Source organism: Haplochromis burtoni, unplaced genomic scaffold, assembly GCF_018398535.1.
Source record: "Haplochromis burtoni strain Fernald_Lab_line unplaced genomic scaffold, NCSU_Asbu1 Contig_83, whole genome shotgun sequence".
Lineage (NCBI taxonomy): Eukaryota > Metazoa > Chordata > Actinopteri > Cichliformes > Cichlidae > Haplochromis > Haplochromis burtoni.
Genome location: NW_024582444.1, coordinates 1821192 through 1838385, shown reverse-complemented (window position 1 = coordinate 1838385; position 17194 = coordinate 1821192). Strand labels below are relative to the sequence as shown.

Below are 17194 nucleotides of genomic sequence, written 5' to 3'. Positions count from 1 at the left end.
CCCTGCAAGTTACAAGTACGAATTTTGACCCTATTTTTCTTCCTTTCATCTGATTGGTCAATGTCATGTCAATCACAAATGTAACAATCCCATCAGAGAACAGATGGGTTTGGCTGTCAGAGGGGCGCTTTTTTGAACTGCAGGTCCTTGAAGGGTAATACAGTTTGAAGCTGGAGGATCGCTATATAAATATCCGATAGCAGTTAGGTCCCCTAACTTTCAGTAGCTGTTGAAAGGATAAAGTTGTGGTATATCAGTGGTTAGAAATACCATTATTACTTTAGGATTAGTTTAACACAAAGTCAGGGCTGACCCAGGACCATGGCTGTGAGTCACAGTGCGCAGCATAAAAGTCCTTTCACATCAGACGCAGGATGTGCTGCTAATGCTAACTGCTAACTAAAAGCAAAGGATCCAGAATTTGTTGCGCTGGCTGCTGGGCTCTGTGGATTTTTGCAGCAGCTCTACCTGTACTAGATGCACCTGCTCCTTGTCTTTTCTATCTCTGACTTTATGTCCTCTACAAGAGTTTCTGGTTTTTTTGCTAGTTCTTCAAATGTTCAATAAAAACATGTATGCTAATTCATAACAAAGAAAGCTTTGTGATGAAGACTGTCATTTCCAAAACACTGCAGCGCTGTTGAAAAGGCTGTGGAAGTCCCTGTATTAAACACGTAGACCTGTGACACAAAAATCACCAAACTCAGACGACCACAGACTGTTTTCCTTCGTGGTGATGAAGGAAAACGCTGGGTTGGCATGTAAAAGGGCATTTATACCCTTCAAAGACCTGCAGTTCAAAAAAAGCGCCCCTCCGACAGCTTAACCCATCTGTTCTCTGATTGGATTGTTACATTTGTGATTGACATGACATTGACCAATCAGATGAAAGGAAGAAAAATAAGGTCAAAATTCGTACTTGTAACTTGCAGGGTCTTTTTTGGCTAAGTCCACACACAAATCTTTTTTACACATACAAATCTTTTTTACGCACGCACAAATCTTTTTTACACATACAAATCTTTTTTACACATACAAATCTTTTTTACGCACACACAAATTTTTTTTAGACATACAAATCTTTTTTACGCACACACAAATTTTTTTTACACATACAAATCTTTTTTACACACACACAAATATTTTTAGACATACAAAACCGATTTCCAAGTACAAAATATTTATGACCACATTTTGAGCCCATACTCCGGTCCTTCAGGTCCCAAAGTCAAACGAACACTGAGAGTTAAAAATGGTTTAAATTCTTTAATCTTAAATAAAATCATCAGCGTTGCTGCTTTACCAGGTGTAACAATTAAGTTTAACATCCAGGCATCCATGAAAACAGAAGTTATTAAATTTAACAGAGTTAGAAGTTAACAGGAAGTTAACTTGCTAGTTTCCACCTACCACTTCAAAAATAATGAAGACAGAAAACTAAACAGCAGTCAAGTTTGCAGGGTTACTGAAGTTGGACTACCTGGTATATAATGTTGTGCTACGTGATTGCTAACAACACAGCTATGTTAGCAAAACATTAGCACAGTGAAGCTGGAGGACGAACGCCAACTTTTTTCCACTCGATAAAAGTTAACGTGAGGGATTCTGGTGGTTAGGGACTAATGCAATCGCATAGCAGGATGCTATACACGGGCCAAACTTCAGTCAGGAGAACAACTGAGATCATTCATCCACAACACAAGGTTAGTTATTAATATACTGCAACATAGAGCAGCTGCAAGAGAATTCAACATTAATGAATCAATGTTACGGAAGTGGAGGAAGCGCAGTTTTTGGCTTTCCCCATATTTCAAAAGTGCTTCATCTCTTTGCTATGACTCTCGGCATAATTTGCAGATGATAATGGTTGTAGCCACTGCCATGCTTGATGACATCATCAACATGCGCTATCGCGATAGAGCGGTATAGTCAAATCTCTATCGTTGGCCAAATCGTTTCTATCGTATATCGTTTATATCGCCAACCCCTAATGAGAACATCCTTCTTTCAGCCAGAGCCCTGAAGGTGTCTCATAGGATGGCTCTTTCACCATGACAGCTACCCAAAACATGCCACCATGGCAACAAAGGAGGGGCTAAAGAAGAAATACTTCAAGGTAATGGAGTAGCATAGCTGATCTCCAGACTTCTAGACCTCACCCTGTAAAAAATCTGAGGGGGGCAGCCTGAAAATTTTCACAGTTTCTGTAAAGAGGAGTGGGTCAAATTCCCTTCTAGGATGTGTGCAAACCTAGTGACCATCTACAAGAAACGTCTTTTGCCTGTGCTTGCTAACAAGCAAAAGTACAAAGTCATGTTTTGCTTGGGAATGAAAAACCTATTTCGATCAATGACATTTAAAACAATTTAGAACTTTTTTATAATGTCCTTCTTCTGGATTTTTGGTTGATATTCTGTCTCTCTCTATTAGATTGAAACTACCATAAAACGAGAGTCTGATGATTTCATTACAAGGGAGCAAACTTACAAATTTAGGATTGGATCAGATAACTGTTTCCCCCCACAGTACAAATTCCTGACTGCACATTTGATAACGCTGTCTTATGCTACCCAAAGCAAACACACAAACAAAAAAAAACTAATTATATTTTAGAATCACGTTTTAACTTCTCAGCTTGCACCTGTGATGTACAGTCGTACTTCTGGCTGAGGTTAGTAGACATCACTGCGAGGTATGGCTACAGGTGCAAACCCATTTACTTACTCAAAACTCAGAAGCACGCACTTTCAGTCTGGTGTGAGCGTCTAAGCCGTAACTGAGTTCTAGTTTTGACACTGCCACAAGCGTGCGTGTGTGTGTCATGTGTAAATGCAAGCAGCTTAGAGCCTTAGACGACAGCTGATGACAGGACAATCATGAAGTATTCCTGCAGAGGTGTCACCTTACAGTGGAAGGGCCTGGAAAACCTCAGAGACAAATTCTGATCAGGCGAACTCAGCAGTGATGTTGGATGTGTAAAAATCCTGGAATGAGGAAGAAAACAGATGAGAAGGAGAAAAATATCCTCTAAAAAGCTTCAAAAGAGCCAAAGTAAAACAGCAGAAGATCTGAAATGGACAGAGTTATGATTTTATATGTAACATGTAGTACACCTTATTTTGACCTCATGAGAACACAAGCACAGCAGAAAATGAGCGCACATGTCTCAAAACAGAGAAAATCACATCAGTTCATTACAGATTAGTGTAGCAAATCTACAACCCTACCATCCAGTGTAGAAAGACTGAGTCTGTCAGTCTGTTTCATCTTCTCCAGATTCTCCTGCTCCTCATGGAATCAGAAACGTAAGTTTCCTCAGGCTTTCCTCCAGAGCAGGAGGCTCCCCAGTCCTTACAGCGAAACCACATTACACAAACTATGTGTGTGTCTGCCCTTCAAGGGGAGGAGAGGAGCTGTGGCAGGCCCTCTGCTCAAACACACAGTACCCGTCCAAGTCCAGAAGAGGGCAACCTTTCTGCCGCTCATGATGCAACTTCCTGTATTCAGATCGGCCCATGCTTTCTCTATCAATCTTGAACGTGTGAGCACGTGCAATGTATATAAATAGCATCAGCAGGAGAAGGAGGAGGAAGAGGAGGAGGACTGGGACGAGGGCTGGCGCCTTTTCACATTGTGTGAGATGTAAACATGACACAGCAAACACCTCCTCAGACACTCAGTGCTGGAAATGAGGCTCCAGTAGGTGCGCTGAAAACTCAGGCATCAGTCTGAAAGCAGCTCTCTGGTTGCCATGGAAGCGCTGCAGCGGTACATTTGCATTCTGAGCACAGTCACCAAGACAACTGTGGGAACGTTCTAGAATGGGACGTTTGCTAGGAGACAAGTGTCGACTGACAAACTGACAGAACCATGTTTGGGTTTTAATGAGTGATTTTTGTAAACCTAATTTCTCGCTATATCTTATTTATATTTTGTTTTCTTTTTAATACATTGTATATATATGTATATACATATATGTGTGTATATTTGTGCGTATATTACTCATGTCAAAATTTAATTTTATTTAAACTGCCAGCTTCACTAGAAAGTAATGGTTCATGGTTCAGCGGTCTTGGTCTCTTATGTGTCCTTCACCTTGTTTTACCAGGTTAAAATGTGCATATATGAAGGTGTAGAGTCCCAGTTTTCCAGAATCAGATGAAGGACTAATTTCTGAAAACTGGACTATGAGTCTTCACAGTTTTCCTCCTCAGACTTGTCTGGACCCTGAATGCTCTCTCTGCTTTAATTTTTCAAGCCCAGAAAATCCAACTATGTAGGTGTTTGTGTGTATGATAGAGCACATTTAAAAAAAATGCTACTAGCTACAATACCATTTCCTATGTTTTTCCTACCTAATAAGGTAGCTAATACGATAATGCCTTTACAGCGGACATGCGGAAGCGACTCTTCATGTGTAAGATTATATCCCTATGACACCTATAGCAGGGCTCAAAGACTTACCCTTATAATAATCCCTCTGAAGACTGGGCTATACTGCCACCCAGTGCTGTAATTTGAAATAAAAGCTTACTTCAGTTTAAATTCCACTATTTATAATTTAACTTATAATCAAATTATAAAGAACACAATTATAGCAGTGCAGCAGGAGAAGTTAACTGTTGACTAATAAAAACGTAAAATACCCTTATACCTGCTAAATTATAGTGTATTAACTATTAACTGTTTGAATATTTCTCCCATCCATCCATTCGCTTCCGTTTATCCTTTTCAGGGTTGTGGAGGGCGCTGGAGCCTATCCCACACCCTGGACAGGTTGCAGGGCTAACACACAGAGACAGAAGGCCATTCGCACTCACACTCACTCCCGCATTCACGCCTATGGGCAATTTAGATTGACCAATTAACCTATCCCCACTGTGAGAGAAAGCTGGAGAGTACCCAGAGAGAACTCACGTAAACACGAGGAGAACATGCAAACTCCACACAGAGAGACTCCAGCCTGATGGAGGAATTGAACTCAGGACCTTCTTGCTGTGCGACAACAATGCTAACAACCGTGTTGCCCAAATATGCCCCAAATATGAATATGAAATATGGGGGTGGAGTGGGGTTACTGTTTTATAATTTATTTTTACACCCGGGTTAGTTTTGCTTCCATTTTGGGCATCTGTGAGGATATGGAGTGAGTCATCTACTACTCAAAAGGTTGTTGGATCGATTCTTGACTCCTCCATGCCAAAGAATCCTTAGGGAAGATACTAGACCTACAAGTTGCTTCTGATGCATCTACCGGAATGTCACAAAGTACCTATGCATACATAATATGAATGCACCATACACTGTATGAATGTGTGTGTGATTGGGTGAATGAGACGTAGTACTAGGAAATGTTTTGAATGTTCAACTGAGAAGAAGGGTGCTATTTGAACACCAACCCATTTGCCAATTTTTTGCTGTTTCTACATCCAATAACTTAATCACTTTCACTAGAGTGATTAATGCCAGGTCATCATTGGAATAGATTGAGCTATTCACCTCAATTTTAAGATCCTTGTGTTTTCTGTGTTTGCATTTGACCTTTCTATCTATTTTATCAGCATTTCTTTTGCCTACTTATGTATGACCTAAGCCTGGAATAAAGATTTGGATGATGCACTTTCCCCCTACCTTTGTGTCCTGAAAGAATCTTCTAAGGAAACATGTAATGAATATAAAATAAATTATTACAGCTTAGTGGGAGACTTGACTAGGGCAGAGAACTCGCTAATGTTATTAGAGGCAGCCTAAGAAGTCAACTATAGAACAAAAAACATGACCACATAATTTTCGGCCATTAACAGGCACATTGCATGGATTTAATAAAGTGCGAATGATTACAAAATGTCCCTAAGCCTTTCAGAGTGACTCTCCAAACCTGCAGTACAGCTTGTGCAGTGAGAAAGCAGACAGCCACTTTATCGGCACGATGTCAGCGTTCATGAACCCAGAGGCAAGGCTACTAATTATAGGAAAAAAGCTGTGATCAACAGTGTTTAAATCAAAAGGCATCCATATGAAGCCATTAATCTTCGTTGCTTTTTTTGCCCTATTTCTTCACACTTTCAGACTATAAGCTGCACCATCAATGTAACAAATTCACCTAATAACATCTACGTGTAGGTTGGATCACGCACTCCTGCACAACTTAACTCTAACCTCCCAAAATCTACACACAATCACAAGGTTACATCGCTCTCATCTGGATCTTTTTCTAGTATAACTGCATCAAGACGTTAGCTGAGACCTGTTGGAAGACAACGCCACCTCCCTGTCTTCATCACAGAGCAGTTTCTCCCTCCCCTGCTCCCATGTCCACCCTCCTGGGCACCCTGCTGTCATCAATATCCTCCCATTCGTCCTCCAGCCCTTCTCCATCCTGTGATCTGACTGGCTGGTGCATGCGGAGGAGGCGGTACCTAAGTGGCACCAGGAAGAGGGCGGGGTCAGGCATGGGGTGTGGCTGCTGTGGTGATGTCACTCTCTCCTGTGGGACGCAAGCCCTGACCCTCTCCTCTCTTACGCTGATGCGCATCCTCTGCCTTGCCTCTGATTGGCTGGGAGAGACAGGAGGAGGTGGAGACAGTAGCCAGTCTGAGCTCTCCCCTTCACCATCTTCATCATCTTCATCCTCCTCTTCTTCCTCTTCCTCCTCCTCCTGCTCCTTTCCTCTGGCCTCCTCCTCTCCCTCAGGAGCAGACCCACTGCTCTGCTGCTGCTGGAACAGTTTTAACCGCGCAGTGTGCAGCTCGTGACAGAGGGTCGTGGTCGTGACATTTTGCCGCTGAAGCTCACGACTCAGCAGTGTGATCTTGTGGCTTCGACGTTTCAGCTCCTCTAAGAAACGTCGCTCTTCTTCTCTGAGGCTCCTCCCGAGTGCCGATGCCCGTGCCCGGCTGGCCCGCAGTTCCCCCCGTGCAGCGACCATCATGCAGTGCTGGTCCTGTAGAAGTCGCTCTGCAGCATCACAACGTGCCGCCAGCTCTGCCTCCTCCTCTGTGAAGCATATATGAAAACACAAACACACAGAAATGCAGGTTCAGTGGATACTAAAGCTATGAGATACACTACAAATTATGAGGGGTTCACTGTTTACCTTCTAGTGCCAGACTTTGGTCTGTTTTTCTGTGCTTAATATCTGTTGATTCATCTACTTAACCATTCATTCTTATCTTATTCTGCATGAATTTCACTTTTCACTGTGTCTTTCTGTCTACTTTTGCTTATCAGTCAGTGAAACCTGGCCCAATAATTTAAAAAAAAATCGATCACATTTTGCATCAGAGCTTACGGTACAGGGTACAATCACAAAGTTCCAAAACCTTCAGTTTGGCAGATCTCCACCTGCATGCATTATTGTGCATTAGGGACCATTTCCAGCACTGTGTAGTAACTGTAACTCTTAGTTTCTCTTTGCCAACATAAAAAGGATTTGTTTGACAGCACTCAGCACCTCAGTTGAGTCCAAGGACTCGATTAAGATCGATCTAAGAAGGTGAATTACAGATTTACACATGTCAGGAATGCCTCTTGGAGCCAGTTCTAAACATCTGCACATTCCAACATCAGTTCAACCAACTGTAAGTACAGCTTTTTCAGAGAACCCACACTGTCACCCTCAGATTAGTGGAAACTGGTTAGGTTGTTCAAGAATGATAAATGGCCTGCATTTGTATAGCGCTTTTCTAGTCCCTAAGGACCCCAAAGCGCTTCACACTACATTCAGTCATTCACCCATTCACACACATTCACACACTAGCAATGGCAGCTACATTGTAGCCACAGCTGCCCTGGGGCGCACTGACAGAGGCGAGGCTGCCGGACACTGGCGCCACCGGGCCCTCTGACCACCAACAGTAGGCAAACATGGGGTTAGTATCTTGCCCAAGGATATTTGGCATGCAGTCAGGAGGCAGCCTGGGATCGAACCACCACCGAAGAATAATCAGGAACCAGCAAGGCTCAAGCCTCCCATGAACTGGAAACTGCTGGAATACCAGCATCACTGTCCACAGTGAAGTGAGTTTTATATCACCAAGGACTGGGAGGATTTCAACCAAGAAAGAAGCACACCTTCAAGGTCGAGGCCCACAGAGACGAGCCAAACGCCTTCTGGGGAAAATGTGATGGTCAGACGAGACAAAGATTGAGCTGTTTCGCCACAATGAATAGAGGTGTGTTCGCAGGAGTAAAGGTGAGGATTTCAAACCTAAGAACAGTATAGCAAATGTGAAGCATGGTGGTGGTAGCATCATGCTCTGGGGCTGTTTGCTGTGATACCGGTACATTAGAATGGAATAATGAGTGATTGAGTGTTCCCACAGGATGATGATTACAAACACATCAAATCTGAATTTGGATATCTGGAAAAGCAGGCTAACATTAAGCTTCTGAAGTCCCAGCCTCAACACTATTGAAAATTTGTGGGTCTGTGCCAGGAAACCAATTCTGCCAAGAAGCGTGGTCAAACATGCAGCCAGAATTATGAGGCTGAATGTCTTGACTATGATTTGAAAACCAAACTGGGGTTGTTAGTGGGAATGTCTACATTGTCAAAGGCGACACATCAGGTCAGAATCATGACTGGGGAACACCATGCATTAAAAACATGCTACATCAGCAGAACTACCACTTATCGCCCAAACTTTCTACTTTGTCTCCCTCTCCCAAATGAAATGAAAGATTAAGGGTAGCTGTTTTGACCACATCAAGAATCAAATCAAGAGAGACATGAGTCTAATTTGTCAGTATTATACTACAGTACTATATAGTGGCAGACACACTGGAAGCAGAGTGCTACCTAAGAGGTATATCTACAAAGTAAGGGCTAAATTTCAGTGAGCTAGGATCTTTAATTATTTTTTTAGAAGAGTCACAAAACTTTATAATCTCACGTCATTTTGATAACTTTATTTGATATATTTTAAATATGCAACTCAAAATGCTAACAACAAACCAATATCATCATGTACTGCTACAAATAAGTCAACACTGGGATCTAAAGACATAACTTTTTATTTCCCTAGGCTCATTTTTAACTATGACAGCAGCTAATCCAGCTGATAACTGAAAAACAAGATTTTAAATCACGGTATTTAAAATCTATTATCGACTTGTAGCTCTGCTTTGTGACAATTTACAATAAATATAGATTTTATAAATATTAGCAAGCTTGCCCTGTCAGTGTAACCCTGTTAATTCTCAGTTGTCCTCTGCCCATCTTTTCTTTTTTAGATCTCTACAGCTATGATATAAAGTTTCAGCGTCTCTCATATATCATTTTTCCCTTGCTCAGCAAGGGTTTGTAATTTCTCACCTGCTGTGTTTCTGTCGGGAAACCTGGAGTCCAGCTCACAGCTCAGCTCTGCAGGCAAGAAAGGAAGTAGTACAACAGGCTGGCGGACAGACAAATATAAGACAAGTAAGTACATAATGAGATGGCAAGAGCAGTTCACCTGTACACTGACCGTGACAGCGCCTCTTCAGGTGTGTGATCTCCAGCTGCAGGCCAGTCAGCATGGCCAGGTGCTCCTGCTTCAGGAAGGTGATGCCTCTCTCCACACTGGCCACCTGCTGCTCGAGCCTCCCGGCATCCATGGCCGAACCCCTGCAGAACCTGTGCACAGATGTTGATGGCTGGTTTGTCTTTGGATTGGCTGCAAGATTTATTACCACAGCTGTTTATATTAGTGTCGCAGTTTCAATGCTGGCATTGAGTAATACTTGCAAGCGAACACTTAAAATAAGATTATATCACTCAATGATATCTATTAGTAATTATGCATTTGTCTTCATGCAATATAGCATAACTGGTGTTATATTACAATGCTTTTCTACATCATTTAAGGGTTTTTAATGCATTTCTATGCATCTGCTTCTAGGGTGATTTGACAGTAGCCTGCTCTTATTTAATATTATCAGTTTTATGAGCTTTCTCATTTCTGCACGTTTACTCAGTCTCTCATTTATCTCCATCACTGGCTGTGGCCTACCGTGATACTGAAGCGATATCCTCTCCAAAGCGTGTGTCATGGATCTCCGTATAGATTTGGCTCTTTATTTCCCGTCCCTGATGGAGCAGAAACGCAGAAAACAAAAGGCCCGTGCAAAGCGATCAGTCTGCAAAAGCGCTCGCTTGTTTTCTTCTCCGGGACGACACGATTCGCTCTCCGGGAATGAATGAATCCTACTGCAGGCTGAGTCGAAACAACCTCCTCGTAACCTTCTGGTTATTGGCTACGTGCAGCGCGGTGATGTATTCACAACAAAAGCACCACGGAGTGTGAGGTTGTCGGTGCCACGGAGCAGCACCAGGAGGAGGAGGAGGAGCTTCCTGAAATCTAACCCGCTCTAAATGCCTCAAAATTCACCAATAAGCCCACAACAGTTCATCTTTACTGCAACGTGAACAGAGTCAGAAGTGTATTTTGCTTATATGACAGCAACCCGTGCTTCATACAAGGATAGAAAAAACTGTTTCACAAAAAATTCCAATCAGCAGCATTTTCTGTATTAGATTATTTCTTCTATGTTCTGTTTTTATTGTCTTACATATCCAGTAAAATTTATTTATTTTACTCATTTAATCAATTTACCTTATTTAATTTACAGTTATGGTAAAAAGAAAGTATGCCCTTTTTATTCTTTGTTAGAAATAAATATGGTTCTTACCTTAAAATTAGATACATTAGGTAAATACACCATCATGTGAACAGCAAAAAAGGTGCTGATTAACTGATCATCGGCAGGTGGGAGGACCTCTGTAAAAGCAGATGTCAACATTCCTCCAAAAATGATGTGAGAGACGGATGAAGTCATACAGGAAAAGATTACTTCAAGTTATTGCTGGTATGGAGCTTCTACAAGAGACTGAATGGGCTGGTGTACTTTTGTTTTTTGTAAGACCTTATTTTCAATGACAAGGAAATTAAAATGAAAATTTGTAATATGTTTTGTGAAGTGTTGGCAAAGAAAGATTTTCTGATCTGTTCCTTTGATGTGGACAACATCCCGAACTGAATGAAAATAATTATATCTCTTTTAAAAGCTTGGACCAAAAAAACATGGAAAATATATATTCTGTTTAAAATTACTGTAAAGTTTCTCATTCGTGCAGATTCAGAATACTTTCCTTTTGTGTAGCTCTGAATCTTTCAAAAATGATCTAAAATACAAAACAAAAAACAGCATTTGCTTTGGCAGGTGATGTTTTGTCTGACAAAGAGAAGTAACCAGTAATTGTTGCTTTAGCTAAGTCAATGTTTGCCTCTGAAATTAAAAGGAGGTAGCAGTTATATGAATATTACATATACAAAAACTGAAATAAAATTTAAGTCCACAATCAGTCACACATTTAAAGAAGTTGTCCAAAGAAAGCATTTATTATGTGCGTTGTCATTTTCACAGACCAAGATGAACCACAATGATCTTCTTCTTTTGGCTGCTCAGTCTCTCCTCTTAACCAAGCTTCAACAACTCTTTCTTATATCTCAATGGTATACCTCATCATGTTTATCCAGCTTTAGGTCCTACGGTTCTGCATATAATCTTTGTAAAAAACCACAAAGGTGTTAATTTTAATATCTTTTCTGACAAATAAAAACAAAAAAGCCTTGAACCAGTTCAGCTGTTTTGTTTAAAATGACTAAAATATGATTGATCAACACTTCTAATAAACATATAGTATATTTATAAATGAAAGTATGAACTTATTTTCTATTTAACATTAACAGTTTTTATTCTGTTATAATCGTCTTAATCCCACACAATACAAATATCATCAGCTAAAAGTCTGATTAATGATAATACTTAGAACATGTTATTTTCCAGTAAGCCAAAAGCCTCTGTTAAGTTTAGGTAACTTTTTTTCTGTAGAGTTTTGCAACATAATGGTTATAGAAGACACTCTTGATATCTGTGCAGAATAACCTGGCCATAAATACATTTTTTGGGGCAGGTGCAGCAGGGGAATTGTTGTCATCTGTTTCCTGTGAAATGGTTGACAAGGCTCGAACTCTTCTGGCTGCATTTCTCGTCCATGCTGGGGAGGGAAACCGGCTTACTGTGCAGGGAGACCTCGTAGTAGGGACAGACTTTCAGGTGAGCAGATATAGGAGGGATGTCAGCCATATGCCACGAATCCACTGAGGAGAAGAGATGACTGAACTCCCACACCTGAAGAGAAACCAAAACAGAGTCAGGAGAAGACCAAAGGAGGAATAATTGCCATAGTATGTGATGAACTAGCTGGCTTTGTTTCTATATCTCACAAGCTTGGCTCTCCACTTGGTTCTCCCGTGTGAGTAGGTTTTCTTCTCCCAGCGGAAGGTGACCATCCCTCTCTCCTTCAGCAGAGTGGAGCACACCTGCCTCATGAGGCGGGACACCAGAGCCAGCTGGAAGAGGGACAGGCTGTCCAGGAAACTGGCCATGTGGCACAGCACCTCGTAGGGAAGAGAGCTCAAAGAGCCCCCTCTTCCTTCTGAGCTCGTGGGTGAATTGTCACCTACTAATCCTTCGAATGTTGGACGCAAGTTAAAACTCCTCAGCTCCTTACTGTACGGGGGGGAAAAAGGAGAGTGGGTGGAGTTAAAACTAAAATAAAGGAGGAGCATATGCAATAAAATCTTCCCTTTGCTGCGCTCACTGTACTCAATGTTTAAGACATTAAGAGACTATTTTCATTAACAAATGAATCCTTGTGGATTCATATGAGTTGTGCTCACTTGTATGTGACGGTAGCTTTATGTGTGGAAGGATGAAACCTCCTCTGACTATAGGTGCACCCCAGATAAGCGAGTGGACACCGCTGCTCGAACCAACCGCTCAGACATGTGTGGATGTCACAGTGCACATTCCTGGAAAAAGAACATGGCAGTTTATACATTCATAGCACACAACCAGGGCCATTCATACACATTTTTTTTGTTTTTTGCAGGTTGTGTCTAAAAATAAAAAGACAAAAATGCGCTCATCCACAGTTGCTTCCAGTGAGAGCTTAACACTTATTACTTTAATGCTGAGGGCAGATTTTGCACAGACACCTGACATGTGTGGCGAACTCTCGTCGGTGGAAGGTGTGACCGCAGAGGAAGGTGAAGACACAGCTGGCTCTGTTGTGTCTGCTGTTCACACTCTCCGCTTGCAGCTGCAGGTGAAGCTTCAGTGGTCTGTCCACCATCACCTCAGCCAGGGTGGTCTTCCCTTTGAAAGGAGCTGAGCGAAACGAATATGTCTGCGTTCCCACGTCAATGTAGAGCCCGTCGTATGCTTTCGACTCGCTGATCTGCAGGGAGGGAAACCAGTCAGTTGCAATACCCGATCAACTATAAACCATATAAAGGTTTTCAGACTTTCCACTTTTTTTCCTGAACTGCTTGTGTGCTTGAGCATGTTATACCTTGTGACCCATGACCTCTTCCTCTGCATAGCCCAGTAGCGTGGCTGCTGCTTCATCAGTGAGCCACTCATCTTCTTTGACTCCGAGGTCCGATGTGTCCACACCGCGAGGTTCACTTTGAACCCGTGCGGCCGTGTCGTATAGATGAACACGTCGCCTGTAGTGATAGCTGTCAGGGACCTGTGAGGAAGACAAACATCAAGCGAGTACAGTGAACAGAGAACCTTTTTAGCTTTCTGATCCTGGTGGATATTTTAAAGCCAGAATGGTCAACAGCTCAGCATTCAATACCATCGTTCCCTCGAAGCTGGACAGGAAACTGCAGGATCTAGGACTGAGCAGCTCCCTCTGCAGCTGGATCCTTAGCTTCCTGTCTGACAGACGCCAAGTGGTCAGACTGGGCAGCATCACCTCATCCCCCATCACACTGAACACTGGTGCTCCACAGGGGTGTGTACTGAGCCCTCTCCTGTACTCACTCTACACCTACGACTGCACAGCCACTAACAACTCCAACATCATTGTGAAGTTTGCGGACGACACTACAGTGGTGGGTCTTATCACCAATGGTGATGAGACGGCTTACAGGGAGGAGGTCAGCGCCCTGACCCACTGGTGTCAAGACAACCATCTCACCCTCAACGTCGCAAAGACAAAGGAGTTGATAGTGGACTTCCGGAGGTGCAGAGAAGTACACACCCCCATCACCATCAACGGCGCTGCTGTGGAGAGAGTGAGCAGCTTCCGGTTCCTTGGTGTACATCTGGCTGAGGATCTTACGTGGTCAGTACACACAAACAAAACAGTGAAGAAGGCGCAGCAGCGCCTCTTCTTTCTCAGGAGACTGAAAAGATTCGGCATGAGCCCCCGCATCCTCAGGACCTTCTATCACTGTGCCATTGAGAGCATCCTCACTGGATGCATCACCACCTGGTATGGCAACAGCACCGCCTACAACTGCAAAGCTCTCCAGCGAGTAGTGCGGTGCTCTGAACGGATAATTGGAGGTGAGCTTCCCTCCCTCCAAGACATCTACAGGAAGCGGTGCCTGAGGAAAGCGGGGAGGATCATCAAGGACTCCAGTCACCCCAGCCATAAACTGTTCAGACTGCTTCCATCAGGAAGGAGGTTCTGCAGCATCCGGTCCCGTACCAGCAGACTGAGAGACAGCTTCTTCCACCAGGCCATCAGACTGCTGAACACGTCATAGACACCTCAGCTTCACTACTGGAACTTAACATTATGCACTCCATACTGTACAGTAATGCCACTGTTTTGCACATGTCTCAACTCTGTATATTTTTATATATTTTATTTATTGTTTACTCTATTTAATTTGTAAAATATGTGTACACACACACACACACACACACACACGTAGAAAAATATTTAGTATACACATCCAGAAATGCATATACTATTATATATTGTACATATATTTATTAGTTTCAGATGTAGCCATTCTTGTATTTTGCTTGTTTACATTATTGTATTTTGCACAACTCTGTTGCTTGTGAAGCTCGCACACAAGAATTTCACTCACATGTGCTGTACCAATGTACCTGCACATGTGATGTGACAATAAAAGTGATTTGATTTGATTTGATACTAAAAGTTCAAATGTCAGCTTTAATCTCATTGGTAGGATTGCACATATAGACACAGATCACTGCTTCAGCTGTGAGAGTCTCACTAGTTTGAAGTGGGCGGAACTCATTTCTACTGAACACCAATTATGAGCACTTGAATCAAATGCAGTAAGCCACTTTAGTTTGGTGATGAAAAGTTCAGTTATTTTACTCACACTACAACTCATGGCTGTATCTCTGCTTACTATATATTATGTGACAATGCCTCTACAGTCCGTTTTATCTAAAAGTTAAAGCTTCCAGCAGGTTAAAGGACCATAATGGTGCATTTATAAGCTGCTCAGCGTATATTCAGTGAGACAAAACGTGTGACGCCTCAGTACGAAGAAGAGGGAAACCTTGGAGATGGAACACACAGAGACATGTCAAATATCCAATATTCATTTTGTGCTTCTGTAAGTTAAAATAAAGCACTTTAGAAGTATGAAGTTTGTGCTATAACTGAACAACATCTGTAACATCTGTTTCTTCTGCACACCAGGATCTTTCACTGCTGTACAGAGAAAACCCTGTCATGCTGCTCAACCCTGGAGGGCTGGCACAGGATACAATACATCACAGAGGGCAGGTAATGCTATTAAGTCATTTTACAGGACACTGACATGATATTTTTTTTCTTACTTCCACCCCAGCAGTAGTGGGGATAATGTGATTTTGTCCATAAAAGTAATTTAAAGCAAAAAACGTAAAAAGTATCCCTCAAACGATTATCGAAGTTAATACTAGCAAAAATATGATTATTGTAAGTATAATAAATCAGGAGAGCGAAACTTTTTTTTAAGCCAGTTAAGTCATACCACTGGTCTACATGTATTTATAAAGCAGTTTGTCTTCACACCGAACGCGATAGAGGCGGCCAGAGCTTCAGGTTTACATGTAAAGTCAATGGAAAAGCGCGATGACAGCGTACCGCGTCTGGCGCGTTTGACTCGCGAAAAAACCCCACCAAGCGTGTCAGTTTTTGTGTTGCATTTTGTGCATACGCGCTTCGCGTCTACCGCTCGAGTTGGAAAAATCTGAACTCCAGCGTCAAATCGCGCCGCGACAACCAATCAGGAGCCTGGTGACGTGGCTCTGACCTAGGTCAAAGGGGCAGATCCAGCCAAAGCCCTTCATTCTTCATTCAGCATGGAGGAAAAGCTAATCAGCGCTGTGGCTAATCACCGAGCTGTATGATGCCAGCTACTATTTCTACCGAGACAGGAATAAAAAGGACCTAGCTTGGAGACACATAAGTGAGGAGATCGGGCAACCTGGTAAGTTCATTCTTCTTCTTTTTAATTTTCAGACTGACCCGATGAAGCCGCGCAAAAGCTAGCAAGCCCGCCTACTGTCCCGTACGGAGCCCCCCAGGGGACATGGGAGAAAAAAAAATTAGGGAGGAAAAAAAAAAAATTAGGGAGGAAAAAAAAAATTAGGGAGGAAAAAAAAAATAAGACGGACTTTTGCGAGATCTCGCAAAAGTATTGCGAGCGCTCGCAAAAGTATTGCGAGATCTCGCAAAAGTATTGCGAGCGCTCGCAAAAGTATTGCGAGATCTCGCAATAAGTATTGCGAGCGCTCGCAAAAGTATTGCGAGATCTCGCAAAAGTTTTAGCCGCATTCTTCGGAGGCCGCCAGCTCGAAGCCGACCGGGAGGTCGAGGCACGATGTGCCGGGAAAGCGGTGTTCCTCCCGGCTGTAGTAGGTCTCGACTTCCCGTTAGCTTCGAGCTAGTGGCCGCCAGCTCGAAGCCGACCGGGAGGTCGAGGCACGATGTGCCGGGAAAGCGGTGTTCCTCCCGGCTGTAGTAGGTCTCGACCTCCCGTTAGCTTCGAGCTAGTGGGTGTCAGATCTCCAAAAACCTCGGAGCTCTTTTGCAAATATGTGATGTCTTGTAAACCGAGCAGGTATCTGACGTTTACACAACTACATTCACGCCTCAAAATATCTTAAAAGTGTATTTTGTGACCCAGAAAGAGTAATATTACAACTAAGTAGCTGCCGCCATTGTTGGAGTTTTGCGAGATCTCGCAAATAGCTCCACTTTTGCGAGATCTCAGTGATTTTTTTCCAATTTTTTTTCCTTAATTTTTCTCCCCAATTTTTTCTAGTCCCCTGGCGGGGCTCCGTATTTCTGGTATTTTTTTTCCTCCTCAGATTTTTT

At 42.6% G+C, this 17194-nt stretch overlaps 3 protein-coding genes across 10 annotated transcripts in view; all 3 read right to left on the bottom strand.

Moving 5' to 3' along the window:
* Positions 1 to 3956, bottom strand: part of LOC102306182 (clustered mitochondria protein homolog) — a 21917-nt gene extending 17961 nt beyond the window's left edge. Inside the window, exons 1-2 of one of the 4 annotated variants that reach the window (XM_014334864.2) lie at positions 3228 to 3956; positions 2725 to 2984 (exon numbers count right to left, since the gene is read on the bottom strand). The gene's annotated coding sequence lies outside the window, so the exon portion shown is untranslated. The remainder of the gene's footprint in view (positions 1 to 2724; positions 2985 to 3227) is intronic. The other 3 variants (XM_014334866.2, XM_014334865.2, XM_042222327.1) reach the window with 3 other exon arrangements.
* A 997-nt stretch (positions 3957 to 4953) lies between these two features.
* Positions 4954 to 10381, bottom strand: si:ch211-274p24.4 (coiled-coil domain-containing protein 92). 5 transcript variants are annotated; one of them, XM_014334870.2, is made up of 4 exons: positions 9993 to 10380; positions 9456 to 9656; positions 9317 to 9364; positions 4954 to 6996 (listed from the first exon to the last, which is right to left on the bottom strand). In XM_014334870.2, exons 1-4 carry the CDS (start codon positions 10030 to 10032, stop codon positions 6281 to 6283), a joined length of 1005 nt encoding a protein of 334 aa, XP_014190356.1. In that variant the 5' UTR covers positions 10033 to 10380; the 3' UTR covers positions 4954 to 6280. The 5 variants fall into 5 exon arrangements, with proteins under 5 accessions (XP_014190356.1, XP_014190357.1, XP_014190358.1 ...); XM_014334871.2 differs by having other exon boundaries at positions 9468 to 9656; positions 9993 to 10379; XM_014334872.2 differs by having other exon boundaries at positions 9456 to 9616; positions 9993 to 10377.
* A 1259-nt stretch (positions 10382 to 11640) lies between these two features.
* LOC102313553 (F-box only protein 40) overlaps positions 11641 to 17194 on the bottom strand; it is a 14454-nt gene continuing 8900 nt past the window's right edge. The window contains exons 5-9 of the mRNA XM_042222319.1: positions 13400 to 13579; positions 13044 to 13285; positions 12726 to 12857; positions 12270 to 12555; positions 11641 to 12174 (exon numbers count right to left, since the gene is read on the bottom strand). Coding sequence (XP_042078253.1) covers positions 11977 to 12174; positions 12270 to 12555; positions 12726 to 12857; positions 13044 to 13285; positions 13400 to 13579 — 1038 coding nt within the window. The 3' untranslated portion in view covers positions 11641 to 11976. The remainder of the gene's footprint in view (positions 12175 to 12269; positions 12556 to 12725; positions 12858 to 13043; positions 13286 to 13399; positions 13580 to 17194) is intronic.